Genomic DNA, 17009 nt, shown 5'->3' on the forward strand with positions numbered 1-17009 from the left:
TTTTGACTTATTTTTGACTTATTTATAATATTAATTTTTTAAAATGTTCACATGAAACTAATATATTAATTACTCCATTCTTCATTATTAAAAATCCAACAATTGGATATTTTTATGAGTCTAAGTAATAAATATGCTTATATACACACATAACGAAATTAAAATTTTAAATAAACCAGACACAGAAAAGTGAAAAAAATATTTTTTTTAAATTAAACAACCATATTAATAAAAAAATGAGTTATAAACAAATTAAATAATTGATTGTTATATTTTTTATTTATTTATTCATTCATATATTGGCGTTTTACCTAATTAAACTTTGTAATTAACAATGTTGAAAATATTTTATTTTTTATCTGTTATATTTTATTTTTTATTAATTTCTAGACATAATGCAGTCCACAACGACCAAAGTTGTACTAAAAAAGCTATATTATTAGCTTTATTAAAAAATAAATTTATTGATAAAAAGGAATATACAAAATATGATGATATAAATAATGCATTTCAATATGTAAAAAATTCAAAATTGAATATAAACAATATTAATAAATTCGAAAACTTTTTATCCTATTTATTAAAACACCACAATATAAATATTTCATTTAATGATATAGACACTAAAATATTGTATTTGTCTGGTATATTCAATGGTATTTATGCTGATTTGGATACACTGGACCAAGATTATGTAGGCACATATTTTAATAATATTCGTGAGCAAACTTCTAATATAATTAAATTAATTTTACGTAGTAAAGTAGTGACTCCGGAATATATAAATGTTCCACCTGAAGAAGGAACTTTCGAAAAGGTTAACAACAATTTGCTTGACGAGAAATATGAGAAGGTTCATGAAAGTTTAGAAGAAAACAAAAATGATGATGAAACTAACAAGGAAAACAATATCGAAAATGAAATATTTGATAACAATGAAGAGCACAAAATACACAATTTAAGTGAAGAAATAAATGAAATGAATGATCATATCTACAGTTTTATTGGAAAAATTAATGATGAAAATAAAATGACCAATATGGAAAATCATATTAAAGACTATCCTATGTTGGATGATGTCAAAACAAAATATACAAATGATAATATCATAGTAAATATTTATAACATTTATTTTGATCCAAATGCAATGGAAAATCCACGAAAACTTCCAAATGGACATCCATATATTTCTAATTTAAATCTGCAAATCGGTAATAATATACTTAAAGATGCAAATGGAATGAATTCCAAATTTGACGAGAAGAATGAATATGTTGCATATAGTGAAAATAAAGAAGAAATTCAAAGCATTGATAACGAAAATTCCAAAGATTACAGTAATGACAATGTGCAAAATGAAGTATTAAATAATGAAAAGGATTATGATGAAAATATAAATAATAATATTGGGGATTATAATAATGATTTATATATAAAAGGTGAAGATGAAAAACTAACTTTCCAATACACATATGAAAATCCATATTACATGTTTGGTTTACGTAAGAGCTTACCGAATAAAAAGAAGGAAAACGACAGTAATCATGATATAAATATTGCTAATAATAAAGAAAATATGAATGAACAAAATAATAAGATGGATACGAGTGATTCAAAACAGGATTCCAATGATTTATCCGATAATTTAACGTCAAAAAATGACAACAAAATGGAATTATTAGGTGATATTGAAAATAAAAGTAGTGTAATCCCACATATTTTCCCAAATCCTAACAAAGATAGGCCTGTATACAAAAGAAAAGAATTCAAATCAGAAAAATTGAAAACAAAATCAGATTTTATAGATAATGTAACTTTGAATAAAATCAAGAATAGTATGTATGTTAAGATTGGGCAGAATGGTACAAATAATTTTTTAAGTTTTTTTGAATTTAGAGATTTTTCATCAAACGAAAATTTTAACAAATTATTATTATTTATCGATTATTTAAAAATATTCAATATAACTGAAGCTATTGTATTTATAGAAAAAATTACTCAATTAATTTGTGTATCCTATTGTCTGGCGATAACTGGTACATTAGAGTTGTCAAATAATGACATGTTATTATATGACGGTATGACTATATTATTTAGCAAAAAAGGTGTAGATGTAAAAATAAAAAAAAAAGTATATCATATTAAACTACAGTATTTTAAATTTATATTAAATATATTAAATATAAATAAAAAAACAATACCTTTAGTATGTCCATGCAAATCTTATACTAATTTCATACTTAGTTATTTAAAAAGATATGGACCAAATGCAAAATGCTCTTTTTATCATTATAATAAACCAGTGTATTTAGAAGAATACTCCTCGTCTCGCATTTTAGATCAATTAATTTCGATGCAAGAAAAATTACCTTTTATTAAAAAAAACGGAAGAACACAATCAGAATTAAAATTTAATAATAATGAAGAACCAAATATTTATAGTAATATGTTTTATCATAATTTTAAATATTATATACCGACTAGAAAAACAAAATCAAATATACCTAATAAAATGGATAATCCCAATAATGACACAAAGCATGTAGACGACAGTGGTATTAATATTTATTATAATTCTAGTTTAATAGATATTAATGACACAACTGATATAAGTAATATTTTTATTGATGAAATTAAATCAAAGGTATCTCGTATAAATTCTTATAAAATAGGTAAACAAGTTTTCACCACATATGGTAACTATGGAAAGGATGATCATGATTTGGAATTAAAAGACACATTTGATGAACTCAATTATTCACGTTCAAAGATACTTAATAATTATGTTGATAATAAAAATGAAAAAACTAAGAATGATCTAAACAAAAATAAAAAAGTAAAAGAATCCCAATTAAAGACAAATAATGAAGATAAAAATAAGGATGCTCATGTTAGTAATATTGAATCTTCATCCATAAAAGATAATATCAATAAATCTGAGCTAAAAAATTCTTCAAAAAATATAGAAAATATTTCAAATAAAAAAGGAAGTTATAATAATTTTATAAAGGCTAATATTTATGATAACGACAATGTTGCAACAAATGATGATTTAAATAACCAATCTTCATCTTTGACTAATGAAGATGATGAAGATAATGACGATGATGAAGATAATGACGATGATAAAGATAATGACGATGATGAAAAAAATAGCTCCATGAAAGAATTATTAAAGTTAACAAATTCTAAGAAAGTTAAAAATGATATGAAAAGTATAAACGGTGAGAAGGTAGATGAAACAAATTTAAATAAAATAATAAGTGCCAAGCATTTGATACTATTTTTTAAAAGCACAGAAATATGGAAACCACTTGCTTATTGTCAAAATCTGGAATATATAAATAAGGCTCTTGGTGATATAAACTACAACGAAAATATTATATTTATAGAAGATTTTGAAAACAATCAGGTGACTCTTTACTTTTCTGGTAATTCTCGAAATCAAATTAAAATAAGTATAGATTATTTTATATTTTTACTAGAAAAAGTATCATTAGTAAATTATGTTGAAGACTTATGTAATAACTTTGATTTAGATGTAATTTCAAAAAGGAAACTTACAGGCTCAAATATAATTACCTCTTCATCTATGCGATTATTTTTAGAAAAAAATATAACAAATTTTAGTGAACAGTTTTTACAAAGAAATAAATATGCAAATGAATTATATAGTTTATCTACATCAAACCTTTTTTCATCTAAAAGAGACATAGTTTTAACGAAAAAATCATATAACAATATCATTTTTAATGAAAAGGATATCTTTGATATATTCAGATTATATTTGGATGAATTCATAACAGAAAAAATGATTGAAGAAACAGTTTTAATTCCTTTTGCTTTTATAATTCATAAAGAGAATATATCTACACATGGAAATCCAACATTAAATATATATAGTAATGGCCATATAAAAAAAATCAATAAAGGTGCAATAAATAAATATATGTTTTATGGTTACAAAAATATTATAAATAATATGCCCAATTTTTATGCCGATATAATTCCAAATGTGCCTATAAAAAAAGATAATTTAAAAGAATACACGCTAGTTATATATAGTGATAACCCAGCTATGACAAATATAGTTATTAAAACAACAATTAATGTTATCAATATAGCCTTTTTGTTAAGCATATTGGAAGTAGTGTTAGATACAAGGGCAGAACAGCAATTCTTTTCACATGAAAACAAATTCTTTCCATTAAATTCATTTATTATTCTAAATGAAGATATTAATTATTTGTTCTTTAATTATATGCCTAATGAAAATGGATCAGAATACCAATTATAATATACACCCCCAATTTGGTCCAACCCAATGCAATACGAATTTTATAAAATTATATAAATTATAAGATAATTTTTTATGTATTCTCAACAATAATAGAAGAACACATATTTATGAATATGTTTTAAGAAGGATCTCAGTAGGCATCATTGAAAGCTCTGTGCTTTTTTTTCCGTTTTGTCTTTCATTTTAAATTGTCATACTATATGCTATTTATATTATAAGGTTAGGATAAATAAATGGTAATATAATATAATATAATAATAAATATAAGTTATAGATATCGTTTTATACCCCTTCCTTTTTATTTAAAAATTTTGTGTTCAAACATTTTTTTCGTAGAATTTTTAGTAAACCTTTGTTTTTATCATTATCTTTTTTATTTGTTTGGAATTCTTTAATTTTTTTGCATAATATTTGACTTATTATTTATTAACTTTAATAAACATTTTTTATTTTAAATATTTCATCTAAGTAGCAACTATTTTGTAAAATTATATCGTACTGATACATATGTGTATATGCGCGTTATTATTATTCGGGCATATAAATGGTTATAAATTATACTAAATATAGCTTTTATGGAAATCATAAAATATATTATCATTGATTCATATTGTATTCTATAAAAATATAAATTTATATCTTTATAGACTACATAAAATAAAAATGCAGAAAAAATAATTTCAAGGCAAAACATCTTTTATGATCATGTTGGAGAATAAATGGGCTAATGATATAGTTCCTAATAAATTAATTATTTATTTATATTTTGTATACATTAATTATATTTTTTTATGTAAAAAACGAAAAAGAGGGAAGACAAGATTCGTAAGTTCGTATATTTTTAGATACCTGAAAATAATTTATTACAAATATATTTCTCCCCTTTATATAAAGACAAAAACGGTGTGAAGATCCAAATATTAAAATTAAAGAAAATATACAGAATGGAAAAAATAATAAGAAAGTAAATAATAAAAATAGAAAAATAAATAAGAATAGACAAATATCTTTAATAATAAAAAAAAACTGAAATATATGTTGATGTTCAAGTACTCGAAATTATTATTTTGTTCGCGCTTGTTTATACTCAAACGCATTGAAACGCCAATATAATATTTGAATGGAGTAAAAAAATATACAAATAAAAATATATGGAAAGAGGGAATGCATAAGATTCACAAATACAAAAAGGATTTTAGCTTTTTTATTATTCTCTTTTTATAAGCCATTCTTTAATATTTCATTTAGAAAAAATGAAAAATAAATTGATAAATTTAAGATCGAAGCACATATATAAATTGATTATTATTATTTTTTTTTGTATTATTTTAAAGTATTATAAATGGTGTGACTTTAAAAATAAAGTATTTTTCATTCAATTAGTGTATTCTTTTGCGAAAAAAAGTGTCTGTACTTCATCATTGGATGATTCAACATGTCACACAGTAACTTTTGGTGAATTGGATGTTTCTAATAATTCGGTATGTATTTGAGATATTCTCGATTATCATTTTCCATACGTATGAATATATGCATGGTATGATATTTGATTACTTTTTAGTTTAATTGTAATGGATATAAAACCATATTATAACATCCAGTTAATGCGTATAAGCATTTATGTAGTTTATTTTTATTGCTAACTCGAATATGTAGATATATCCAGATGTTTCTTTTCTTTTCGTTTTAGGTAGTGAGATTAAAGGTGATGAGAAAAGGAGGAAAAGGGTATTTCCTGACAATTCGAAGAGATTACGTAACTGTCTCATATTATTTGAAGTATGTAAAGGACATTCCTTTAGAATTTAGGGAAATTATAGATATATTTAATAACCATAAATTTGAGCAATACACACAAGAGCAAATAAATAAATATACATATACATGTAATGTACGTAAAATTGAAGATATAGATAAATATGATGAAAAAAATCCAACTAAATTTCATGAATATACACGAGGAGAAGCATGCAGATGCCAAACATATAATTATTTTAAAGATGATGAATTTATAAAAAGAGCGAAATTAAAATGTATTTATTATAATATGCTATTTACTGAATCAGCGACAGTATATAGTAGACATTGTCCTATTATAGATTTAATGCATTTTGCAGTTTATGATATAGAATATCCACCAATATTTAATACAATTGTTAATATTACAATAGAAGAGTATTATTACAATGATGTATCATCTGTTTTGAACAATAAATCTGATTTAGTTACAAAAGAAAAAAAATATCAATTAAATGATACTATAACAGAAATAAGAGATGATTATTTTGATTTATGGTTATTTTTAAAAGGTGAAACACATGGAAAAAGAACCCTTGTTAATTTATCAAATGATTATATTGTTATTCCATCATCACCTATTAATAACAGAGATGTTATAGCTAGTGATATAACAAGAAATTGTGGACTATCACAAAATTCACCATTATTAAAAGGTTGCAATTATTCAAGTATATGTAATATTATGCATCCATGCTTACGAAAAGCTATGATGTTACCAAAATATATGTTTGATTTAAGTGGTAAAACATGTGGAAAGTTAGGTGTATCTTTAAATACTTGGAGGAAGTCAGAAGGTAATTTTTGTGGGTCAGAAGCTGGATATTGCATATCAAATAATCTCAAAAAATATTATGATATTCATAATTCTGCATCTATAAAAGATGGTATTTCTCTTTCAAAGTATAAAATAAAAAATATATATAATTCAGAACCACAAACTAAAATATATGAATCCTATAAGTTGCCTGATTATTTAAAAGATAAAATTAAGAATAATAATCATGCGGAAATGGATGAAAATGATTTAGATAATAAAATTTTTTATAAACCAAATGTAGCTGCACATAGCCAATTCATTGATTATAAATACAATGGAAATCATAGTGTAGAAATAAAATTCGAAACAGATGCTATAGAAGTATATGAAATAAGACCCGTTTCCATTGCAACAATTACTCATGTTACTATACCAAATGATTGTGCATCTAATAATTCTAATTCAAATGAATGTGTCCTTATTATTCATGTATGGAATAATAGCAAATTTGTAGGTTCAAATTTCTCTTGCTCAATTGCATGCACAAATAAAGAAACTGACCAATTGGCTAGTCACATTAACCCTATCGCTCCTGTGCGTGCATTTATTGGACCAAATAAAAACTATGCTTTTTATTTTATAATAAAATTCTTAATAAATAAAGAAATTACAACATTGTGCAAAGCTATTGTAAAAGATTCTAATGGGAAAGAATGCTCTATAGAAGAATTCGAATTACAATCAAAAGAAAGTGTACATATAGTTGAGTCAGAAGTAGATGAAACAACGGACCAAGTAGTAGTAGAACATCATACACAATCACCTGATATTAAAAACCCTGATGAATATGTATGTAAATGTACTATTAATTTATTATGTTATGTAATTAATTTCAAAACATGCTCTAACTATTATATAAATACAGTTAAAACGTTAATTGGGAAATTTGCTATTATAGCCATATTAATTATATTAGCACCTGCCTTAATACCTCTTCTACCATTCTTTTTAAATTTCTTTTTCCTTTTTATATCTACTATACTTAAATTATATCAATCTATTATAAGCACAATAGGACAAATCAGAATACGAAATAATGATAAGCCTATTATTTATAAAAAAAAAATTCATGACATGAAAACCAACTACCTATCTGTTTCTTCATATTCGTCATTATCTGATTCAAGCAGTATATACTCCACTGATTCAGTATCTTCGATGAGAAAAAATAAAAAAAAATTCAATAAAAATAATATATCAAGCAATATAAAACATAAAAAAGGGGGGAAAAAGGTTAAACAAAAAGAGCCAAATAGAAATTCAAATCACACTTCCCATGAATATGCAGATACATCTCCGTCAGGTAAAAGTAAAATACCCCCATTGCGATAAAATTACATGGAATAGTATTTGCAAATTTGTGAATAAAATTTTATCATTAATTAAGGGAAACAAATATAAAATAAAAAGAGAAAAAAATTATAAAAAATATTACATAAGAAAAACGTCCTCTTCATATTTTTCAATTTTTAAAATCGTTTAATATGTATCACCTTTTGTATTACTATTTTTTTTTATGTTTAAATCGTTTCATTTTTTTAATTTGTAATATTTTATTTTATTTCGTTTTTTATATTTGTCCTATTTTATCATAATTTTTGTTGTTTATAAAGCGCACATGCTATACATGCATATATTTTTTTCGATGTATTTTTAACTATTGGATGGAGGAAACACAACATAGATATGCTTTATTATCCTTATGTTTTTTTAAAAATTTGTTTACACATATGAAGAAAACATATTCAATAAGATAGTGTTGAAGCTAAAGCTATACACTGTAAATAATCAAAATAAATATGTATGCATAAAAATTTGCACACCTATATTATATAGGCCCTCTAAAAATCAAATTGTCAATAGCTTCGTTTTTTATATTTTTTACATTTTCCATGTGCCGTTTTTTTACACGTTAATTTTAATTAATTATATGTAAAATTTATTCCTTTAATATGCATGCACATATCTCTCTATATATTTATATTTAGCCATTATGTATAAAAATATAAATCGTTTTTACATTTTGTAAACCCTTTTTACCAATTATCCTTTAATATATAACTAAAATATTTCTTATTTACATGCCCGTTATTGAGTTAAATAAAATTTATGAAATCGTTTTTTTTTTTTGAGTTAAAATTATATGAAATAGGAAATGAGTTCACATTTTAAGTAAAACATAAAAAGTGTAATTTTACGTTTCTTTTTTCGTATTTTTTTTATGTTTTTTCTTGTTTGTGACTTAATGTATCTAAGAAGTTTTCATTGTTTTTATAGGAGGTTATCAGCATGTATATTGTGGGTAATATCATATTATAAAAGGCTATGTACAATTTCCAACATCTTTTTATATTATTTGTGAGACTCTTTATTGTGTTATTTTTTTATTATACAATCATTTTTTGTACTACTTTTTTAATAAATTAAATGAAAATATATAATATAAATGTGCATAAGCACATATTATAAATATATACGTATTTATATTTACATTTTTAATGCAGAATTATATATTGTGAATATTTCGTATGAATTTTTATACACCTCTTTTTTTTCATTCACTCATTCATACATTATAACGTATTATTATTCTATTTTTCATGTTCTTTTATTTATAGCTGATTTAAAAAGAAAATATACTTACAATACTAGTATATACGTTATATTACATATTTTATATTGTTTAACCGTGTTTTTATTTATGATTTATACACATGTGAATATATATAATTATTTATTACAAACAAATACATGTTTACATGCATATGTGCAGTATGTAAAGTTATAAAAAATTGAATAAATGATATATAATAAAAGGGAATGAAAATATTATGATTAGACAGATAAATATAATTTCTTTAATTCATTATGTATTTTATGCATTTATTTTTTTACTTAATACATAAAAAAAATTCTATGTTATTTTAGTAAGTGTTATTAAAAAGAATTATAACAAGCATAAAATAAAAAAATAAAATATAATAAGTAATTGAAAAAAAAATAATAAAAACAATTGATATCAAAATAACGTATAATAAATATATAATATATTTATAAATGAATTAAAGAAAATAATAAAAGGACAAAAATAAATGGGGCATATAATGACAAATTATTTTAAGACGATTCATGTTAAAAAATTTGCAGCTTAAGATACATATTATATGAAAGAAATATTATTTGGGTGCCTTGCGCATATCTACATTATATTATATTTCTATACAGTTTTAATTGTGAAATGCTTGTATTTGAAGTACAATCTTCATAATATATATCAATATATATACATTTTGTATTATTTCTTTTATTAAAATATTTATTGTTTATATAATTTTTTATTATGTTCACATATTTTTCTACATTTTATTGATTTCAATCAACGATTTATTTTTACTATTTTCATGATTGTAATTCGGTTTATCTCTTCATTTTTATTTCCATTACTTATTCTTCATTTTTATTATTTTTATTTACCTATTTTTATACTATTTATTTATCTTTTTTCCGTCAAGATTTTCTCTTTACAATAATTCCTTCCATATTATATCTCAGGGCTGAAAATGACTAAATGTTTTAAAGCATTATGTATAAAAAATAAAATTACATTACATAGTCATTTTTCAATTATTCTCAAAACACAAGAAAAGCTTTCTTCATTTTTGAATGATAAGGAAAAAAATATATGAAACATTTAATTATGAAGCATTCATTATTCACCGTTTTAAGAAAAATAAAGACAAATGACAAGATTATAAAAGATAAAAACTGTACCCACAAAATAAGAAAAGTGAACAAGAAAAAAATATTGTTATTTAATAAAATTTCTAAAATGATTGATAAAAAAAAAAATCGAAATAAAGAATTTTATTTTTTTTATTTCAAAGAAATAAACACCAAAAAAAAACATAACAAATGCATAAAAATATCACATTTGCATTTAAAATTTAAAGCTATAAAAACTAAGGGTAATCAAAATAACGATTATCATGTAATGGATGATAATAGTATGGTTAAAGAAGTATTGGATTTGAAACGTTTATATTCAAAAAAGCATATGCTGATTAATGATATAACCAAATCGATACAAAATAAATTAACAAGAGAATGGTGGAATGACGGAGAAACAAAAATATTATGCTATAATATAAAAGAAAGTGCAATAAAAAACATCTCAATTAATAATTTATTTATGATATTAAACGATATATTATGTCTGTCTTCTCATAATTTTATAAATCCTCAAAATCGAAGTCATTTTGCTACATATATGGTTTACGATAATTTTTTCCAAATAATCGATTTATGTAGTAATTGGTCCTTCGGAATGGATATCAGCAACGGATGTTTCTCAAAATCAAATATGATTATCACTTTCATTCAAAATAATAAAAGTAGTGAAAATTATTATGATGGTAACAAAACTGGAGTAATATATATAACACTGTTACACATAATAAATAAAATAATAAAAAATTGTAAAATTAATGATATTTTATTTTGCATATATTTCAGAAAATTAAATAAATATAGTTCATACAAAATAAAAGGAATGATACTAAGTAATAATATTAAAGACAATAATAGAAATGTATTGCATCAAAGTATGAATATTTTTTATTATTACCCTTTATATAATATTATTAATGAAACAGTGATTTATTCTATAAATATAAGCATGCTCAGTTTCTGTTATTTTAAAAATAAAAGAAGTAATAATTTATTCTTAAAAATATTAATATATAGAAAATTATATTATATATTATTAGAATATTATAAAATATGGAGTAATAGAGAAGTGTTGTTGGCTTGTTTTTTTTATACCGTAGTAAAATTTGTAATGTACATATATTTATATATAATTATGTGCTTTTATTATTTTTTAACATCTTTCTATAAATTTATTATAAATATTGTATTGTGTTTTTTAAAATACAAAATAAATTTATTTTGTAATGCTGAGGATATTCAAAAGAAGAAAATCTTAATACCTATTTTTGAAAAAAAAGAAATCAGCAATTCATCCTTTTTACACCTCTTTAAAATAACAATTATCCCCGAAGATAATTATATAGACACAAAAATAAAAAATTCTAAGAAAAATACTAAAATAGATGGAGAATATAAAAATATACCATATGTGAATCGAAAATCGTATTTGTTTAATATGTACTCGAAAAATGAAAAAACAGTTTTATCACGGCATTTTTCTTTTTTTCCAATAATATGTTCGATGGAAAACAGTACCTATATCGACAGTGACGAGACGAAAAACAACAAATATATTCTTTTGCTTAGTAAAAAAATTAATAAAATAATGAAACTTTCCCAAAAAATAAACAAAAAAGGAATGCCAAAATGTAGCTACAAGAATAAAATAAACAAAAATATATCTAGCTATAATAAGGCATTTATGCTGACAAAAAATGAGAAAAATCATAAAATAAATATGAAATGTTGGAAGGAATACGAAAAAAAGAAAGAGCAAACTGAAACTGATGGAACCATATCCAGTTCATATTTTGAATATGAAGATGAATATGCTGAAGAAGATGAAGAAGATGAAGAAGATGATGAGGAAGATGACCAGGGAGAAGAAGAAGATAAAGATGAGGAAGAAAAAGACGAGGATGAAGATGCCGAGGAAGAGGAAGAGGATGGAGAGGGTGAAGAGGAAGAAGATAAGGAAGAGGATGAAGAGGAAGAAGATGAGGAAGAAGAAGAAGATGAGGAAGAAGATGAGGAAGAAGAAGATGAGGAAGAAGAAGATGAAGAAGAAGATGAGGAAGAAGATGAAGAAGAAGAAGATGATGTTGAAGAAGATAAAGGAGAAGGAAAGTGGCATAATCAATATAAAAAAGGAAAAATATATAATAAAAAAAAATACAAAAAAAATTACAAAAAAAAATTCCCAAATGCTATAAATGAGGAATCAGAAAGGGAAATGACAAAAGAAGACAACTATTACTTTAAGAAAAAGGAGCTATATCTTAAGAAAAAAAATAAAAATTTTAAACATAATTACATATATTTGAATAATTTATATAAAGAAAACGCATATATAAATATTGCAAATATTTCTAATTTTATATCCGTAAGCAAAGACAAACTAACAGCCATGTATTCTGCTTGGGGTAAGCATGCAGATATCGCATGTGTTCAAATAAATAAATGTGCTTTGCGAGATTGTAATATTTATTATTTTGAAGTCGAAATATTACAGTGTACGAATTTTTCAAAAATAGTTGTTGGAATGACTAGCAAAAATTATACCGTTAATAAAAACCCAGGTTTTGAATATAATTCATTTGGTTATAAAAGTGATGATGGCAAAAAAATCATCGATGGAAAACTTGATAATTATAGCAGTGGATATACAAAAAATGATATAATAGGTTGTGGTATTAATTATTTTGATAATAGTGCTTTTTTTACAAAAAATGGAAAATATTTAGGAAAAATATGTACTATAAACCCTAAATATGATTATTATGGTACTGTTGGTTTAAGTACATTAGGAGATAAAATTAAATTTCATATGAATAATTTTATTTTTGATATTTATAATTTAATACATGAAGAAAATGAAAAAGAAAGAAAAATTATAAAATCAATTTATATACAAAAAGATATTTATTCAGATATTATTAAAGCACATTTAATAAAATGTGGATATTTAAATACATATAAATCTTTTCTAAATTTTTTAGATCAAAACAAAAATGCAGATGATAATAGTAGCTCTGGATGTTCTTCACATACAAAAAATAGTATAGATAATATGCTCAAAAGCAAATATAATTTACCGCAAAAATGTTTGGATAAAAATGAACCCATTACATCGACTATAAAAGATAATGCCAAAATAATCAAAGGCAGCGAAAAAAATAACAATAAGGAAAATGAAGTAAAATTGGAAGATATTGGATGCAATGGGAATAATGGTAATGCTGAAGTTTTCCCTTCAACTGGTCCTATTGATGAAAATATAAATACACCAAAAATGAATACAAATAGAAATAATAATACAAAAGATAATGCCCAGAATGACAATGGTAGCTTGAACAATAAACAGGCAAATATTTCACATAACGATAATAAAAATGAAAATGTCCAACATAAATCACAAGATGACCAAGTGCAAAAGTCTAATACACCTAATACTACAGAAATTGGAAAAAACTGTGAGGGTTCAATGAGTAGTGTTTATAACATACATGATGCTTCTACAAATATCGAAATGATTATATCAAACGAAGATGGAAGTAGTTCCATAAATAATAAAAATTGTGATAACAAAAACTTGATGGATAGTGTTTTAATTAGCTATATAGATAAGTTTGATAAATTGAGCAAGGATGATAATGTGAATAATGAAATGCCAGCGAAATTTGATAATGAAAATGCAGAAGGGAAAGAACGCAAATTTTCCGAAGTCATAATATATGATAAATATGAGCTAACAAAAAATGAGAATATCGAACATGAGGAAAAACATATAAATAGTGTAAAATCAGATGAAAAAACAGGAAACATCGAAAAAAATGAAAAAAACAATAACGAACTAGCCGATAATATTCCTGTAAAAAAAAATGACTCAACTGTGAACAAAAAAACGGATGAGGATCAAAAATATAAAGATGATGCGAAAAAAAATAAAATTGAATCTTTAGAAACAAACGTGGTGAAAACTTTCAACCTGGATTTACTTAATAATTGCACAAATGCGAATATGGATAGTATTTTATTTCCATCTCGAAAAAATAATTTAAGTAGTTTAATGAATGCAAGAAAAGATTCAAGTTCAATATTATTGGGTCGATTAAGGAATAAAAGAAGTTTAAGCACAAAAGATAATTTAAATATGTTAGGAGCAGATCTTACGAGCACTAAAAAAGAAGCTAAAAAAAATGAAACTGATATTAATAAAAAAATTCATCTTTTATTTAAAGATAAATTTAATGTTATAAATAATAATGAAAAAAATAAAAAAAAAGGAAACAAAAGTTCTTCGGATAAAGAAAACGTACCAAAACATTTTAGAAATTTATATTTATCTGATGATAAATTAAAAATAATGCAAAATACATTAGAAACGAGAAATACTATAAGAAATAACATATTAAATGGTAACATTATTAATGTGCTAAATATTTTAGAAAACAATTATTCAGAATTGTTTACTAACGAAAATGGACATCTTCACATAGCAATGTTGTACACACAACAATTAATAGAAATTTTAAAGCCCCATAAAAATTTTATTAAAAAAATCGCAAAAAAAAAACCCCAAAAATATTATAACAATAATTTAGAAGAGGGTATATTAACTCAATCTAGTTTGGAATCGAATGAAACTATAAGTGATGATTATTTTTATGATGATACCAAAATGGAATGTGATTCCTCGGTTAGTCTATTTTGTGATAGTTCAAATAACGAAGAAAATAATTTCGATCCAATGAAAATAAAAGTATATAAAAATGGGGTTAAAAAGGAATGTAGCGGTGTTAGAAAACAAAGAACAAATTTGGATAACTATAAGACTAATACAAGTAAAATAATGGAAGGCCAAAACATCGGCACTGACACTAGTACATATAGTAGCAGCAAAAAATGTAATAGCGATAAATGTTTCAATAAAAAAGAAGAAAATAATATTTCATGTGACGTTTTTAATCAAACTATGAATTTCACTCCACTTAATGGAGATATATTAAAAGATAATAATACAACAAAACACGATAAAAATGTTCTAGATTTTAATAAAAGTGAAAACGCTGATAATTCAGATAATGCATTTAACAATAAACTAGATATAGAAAAAGATAAAAACCTTATTTTGAATAAACCCGATTTAAAAGATGATGATAATTTGAATACAAAAAAAATGGACCAAATTATATATAAAAATATACAATCGAATTATGATAAAGAATTTTTTGCAAAAAATAATTTGCAAGAAGAGTATGAACTACATTATAATAAGCTATCAAAAGAATATGAATTTTTTGAAGATGATAATCCATATAAAAATAAGAAATGCTATTATGGAAATATTTCTAATAGCGATGAAATAAGAGGCAATGAACAGTATATGAATAATAGTAATTCAGAAAGTGAAATCGATTCAGATTGTGATAGTAATGATTCAAATTTTAAAAAAAAATATTACGAATTTAATGACATAGATTTTGATCAAATATATAAATATATTTATAAAAAAAATGTGTCAGAAAATGATAAATTAAAATTTAAAAGAGATCATTTATATTTAGCATTATTATGGATAAGAGAAAAATTATCTTTATTTAACAATTCTCAGCACCCCGCTATTCGGCAATGCATTCAAGATATTACATCTCTAATTGCATATCATAAACCATATAAACAAAAACTTGTTCGAATGTTTTTTTCAAAAAATAGGAACCTCCTAACATTTAATTCCGTCAACGAGGGTATTTTAGGTAAAATTTGTAAATAACATTTCATTATCCATGTTTTATTTGTATTTATTGTCTTTTTAACATGCACTTTTTAATATGTTTCGTATGCAATATATTAAAATATAATAAATGAAATAAAGCATAAAACTTTATAAATATTGGTGTTTCATTTGAGCATATTCTACAGACATATGTTGTATGTTTGCTTTCCTTTCCTCGCTGTTACTCATTCAACGGAAACTCAATAATATATATATATATATATATATACATGTTTATATTTTGTTTTCGAAGGTTTGTGCCTTAATGTGCCCATATATTCCCCACTGGAAATTATTATAAAGCACTTAATTTTATGCCGAAACTTATTGAGGGAAAAAAAAGGGAATATCGGTATAAAATATGATTGTAGCTACGTATGTCAGCCTTACAAAAGATACATGATTACAATTAAAAATCAAAAAAAAAAAAATATATATTTTAAAGAAACCACAAATAAAAAAAAAGAAAAAGGAATATTAAGTGGGAAGTTCACTGAAGATAATATATTATCAGTTTTTCAATAAATTTCACCAAGGATTTTAAGTCCATGGCTTTTGTTTTTACATTACCCTCATACATATATGTATACACTAAGACAAGCTAAAAA

The 17009-nt window shown here is 23.3% G+C and overlaps 3 protein-coding genes across 3 annotated transcripts; all 3 read left to right on the top strand.

The window, feature by feature from the left end:
• Positions 1-334: 334 nt before the first annotated feature.
• Positions 335-4297, top strand: PBANKA_1212500 (merozoite surface protein MSA180, putative; the record flags this gene model as incomplete). The annotated part of the gene is made up of 1 exon (XM_034566181.1): positions 335-4297. The coding sequence occupies one exon, from the start codon at positions 335-337 to the stop codon at positions 4295-4297; it is 3963 nt and encodes a 1320-aa protein (XP_034422803.1).
• Positions 4298-5553: 1256 nt separating this feature from the next.
• On the top strand, positions 5554-8249 carry PBANKA_1212600 (generative cell specific 1; the record flags this gene model as incomplete). Its single annotated transcript, XM_034566182.1, has 2 exons — positions 5554-5781; positions 5991-8249. The coding sequence occupies 2 exons, from the start codon at positions 5554-5556 to the stop codon at positions 8247-8249; spliced, it is 2487 nt and encodes an 828-aa protein (XP_034422804.1).
• Positions 8250-10599: 2350 nt separating this feature from the next.
• PBANKA_1212700 (SPRY domain-containing protein, putative) lies at positions 10600-16926 on the top strand (the record flags this gene model as incomplete). The annotated part of the gene is made up of 2 exons (XM_034566183.1): positions 10600-16381; positions 16655-16926. 2 exons carry the CDS (start codon positions 10600-10602, stop codon positions 16924-16926), a joined length of 6054 nt encoding a protein of 2017 aa, XP_034422805.1.
• Positions 16927-17009: the final 83 nt, after the last annotated feature.

This window comes from Plasmodium berghei, assembly GCF_900002375.2.
Source record: "Plasmodium berghei ANKA genome assembly, chromosome: 12".
NCBI classification, from domain to species: Eukaryota; Apicomplexa; class Aconoidasida; order Haemosporida; family Plasmodiidae; genus Plasmodium; species Plasmodium berghei.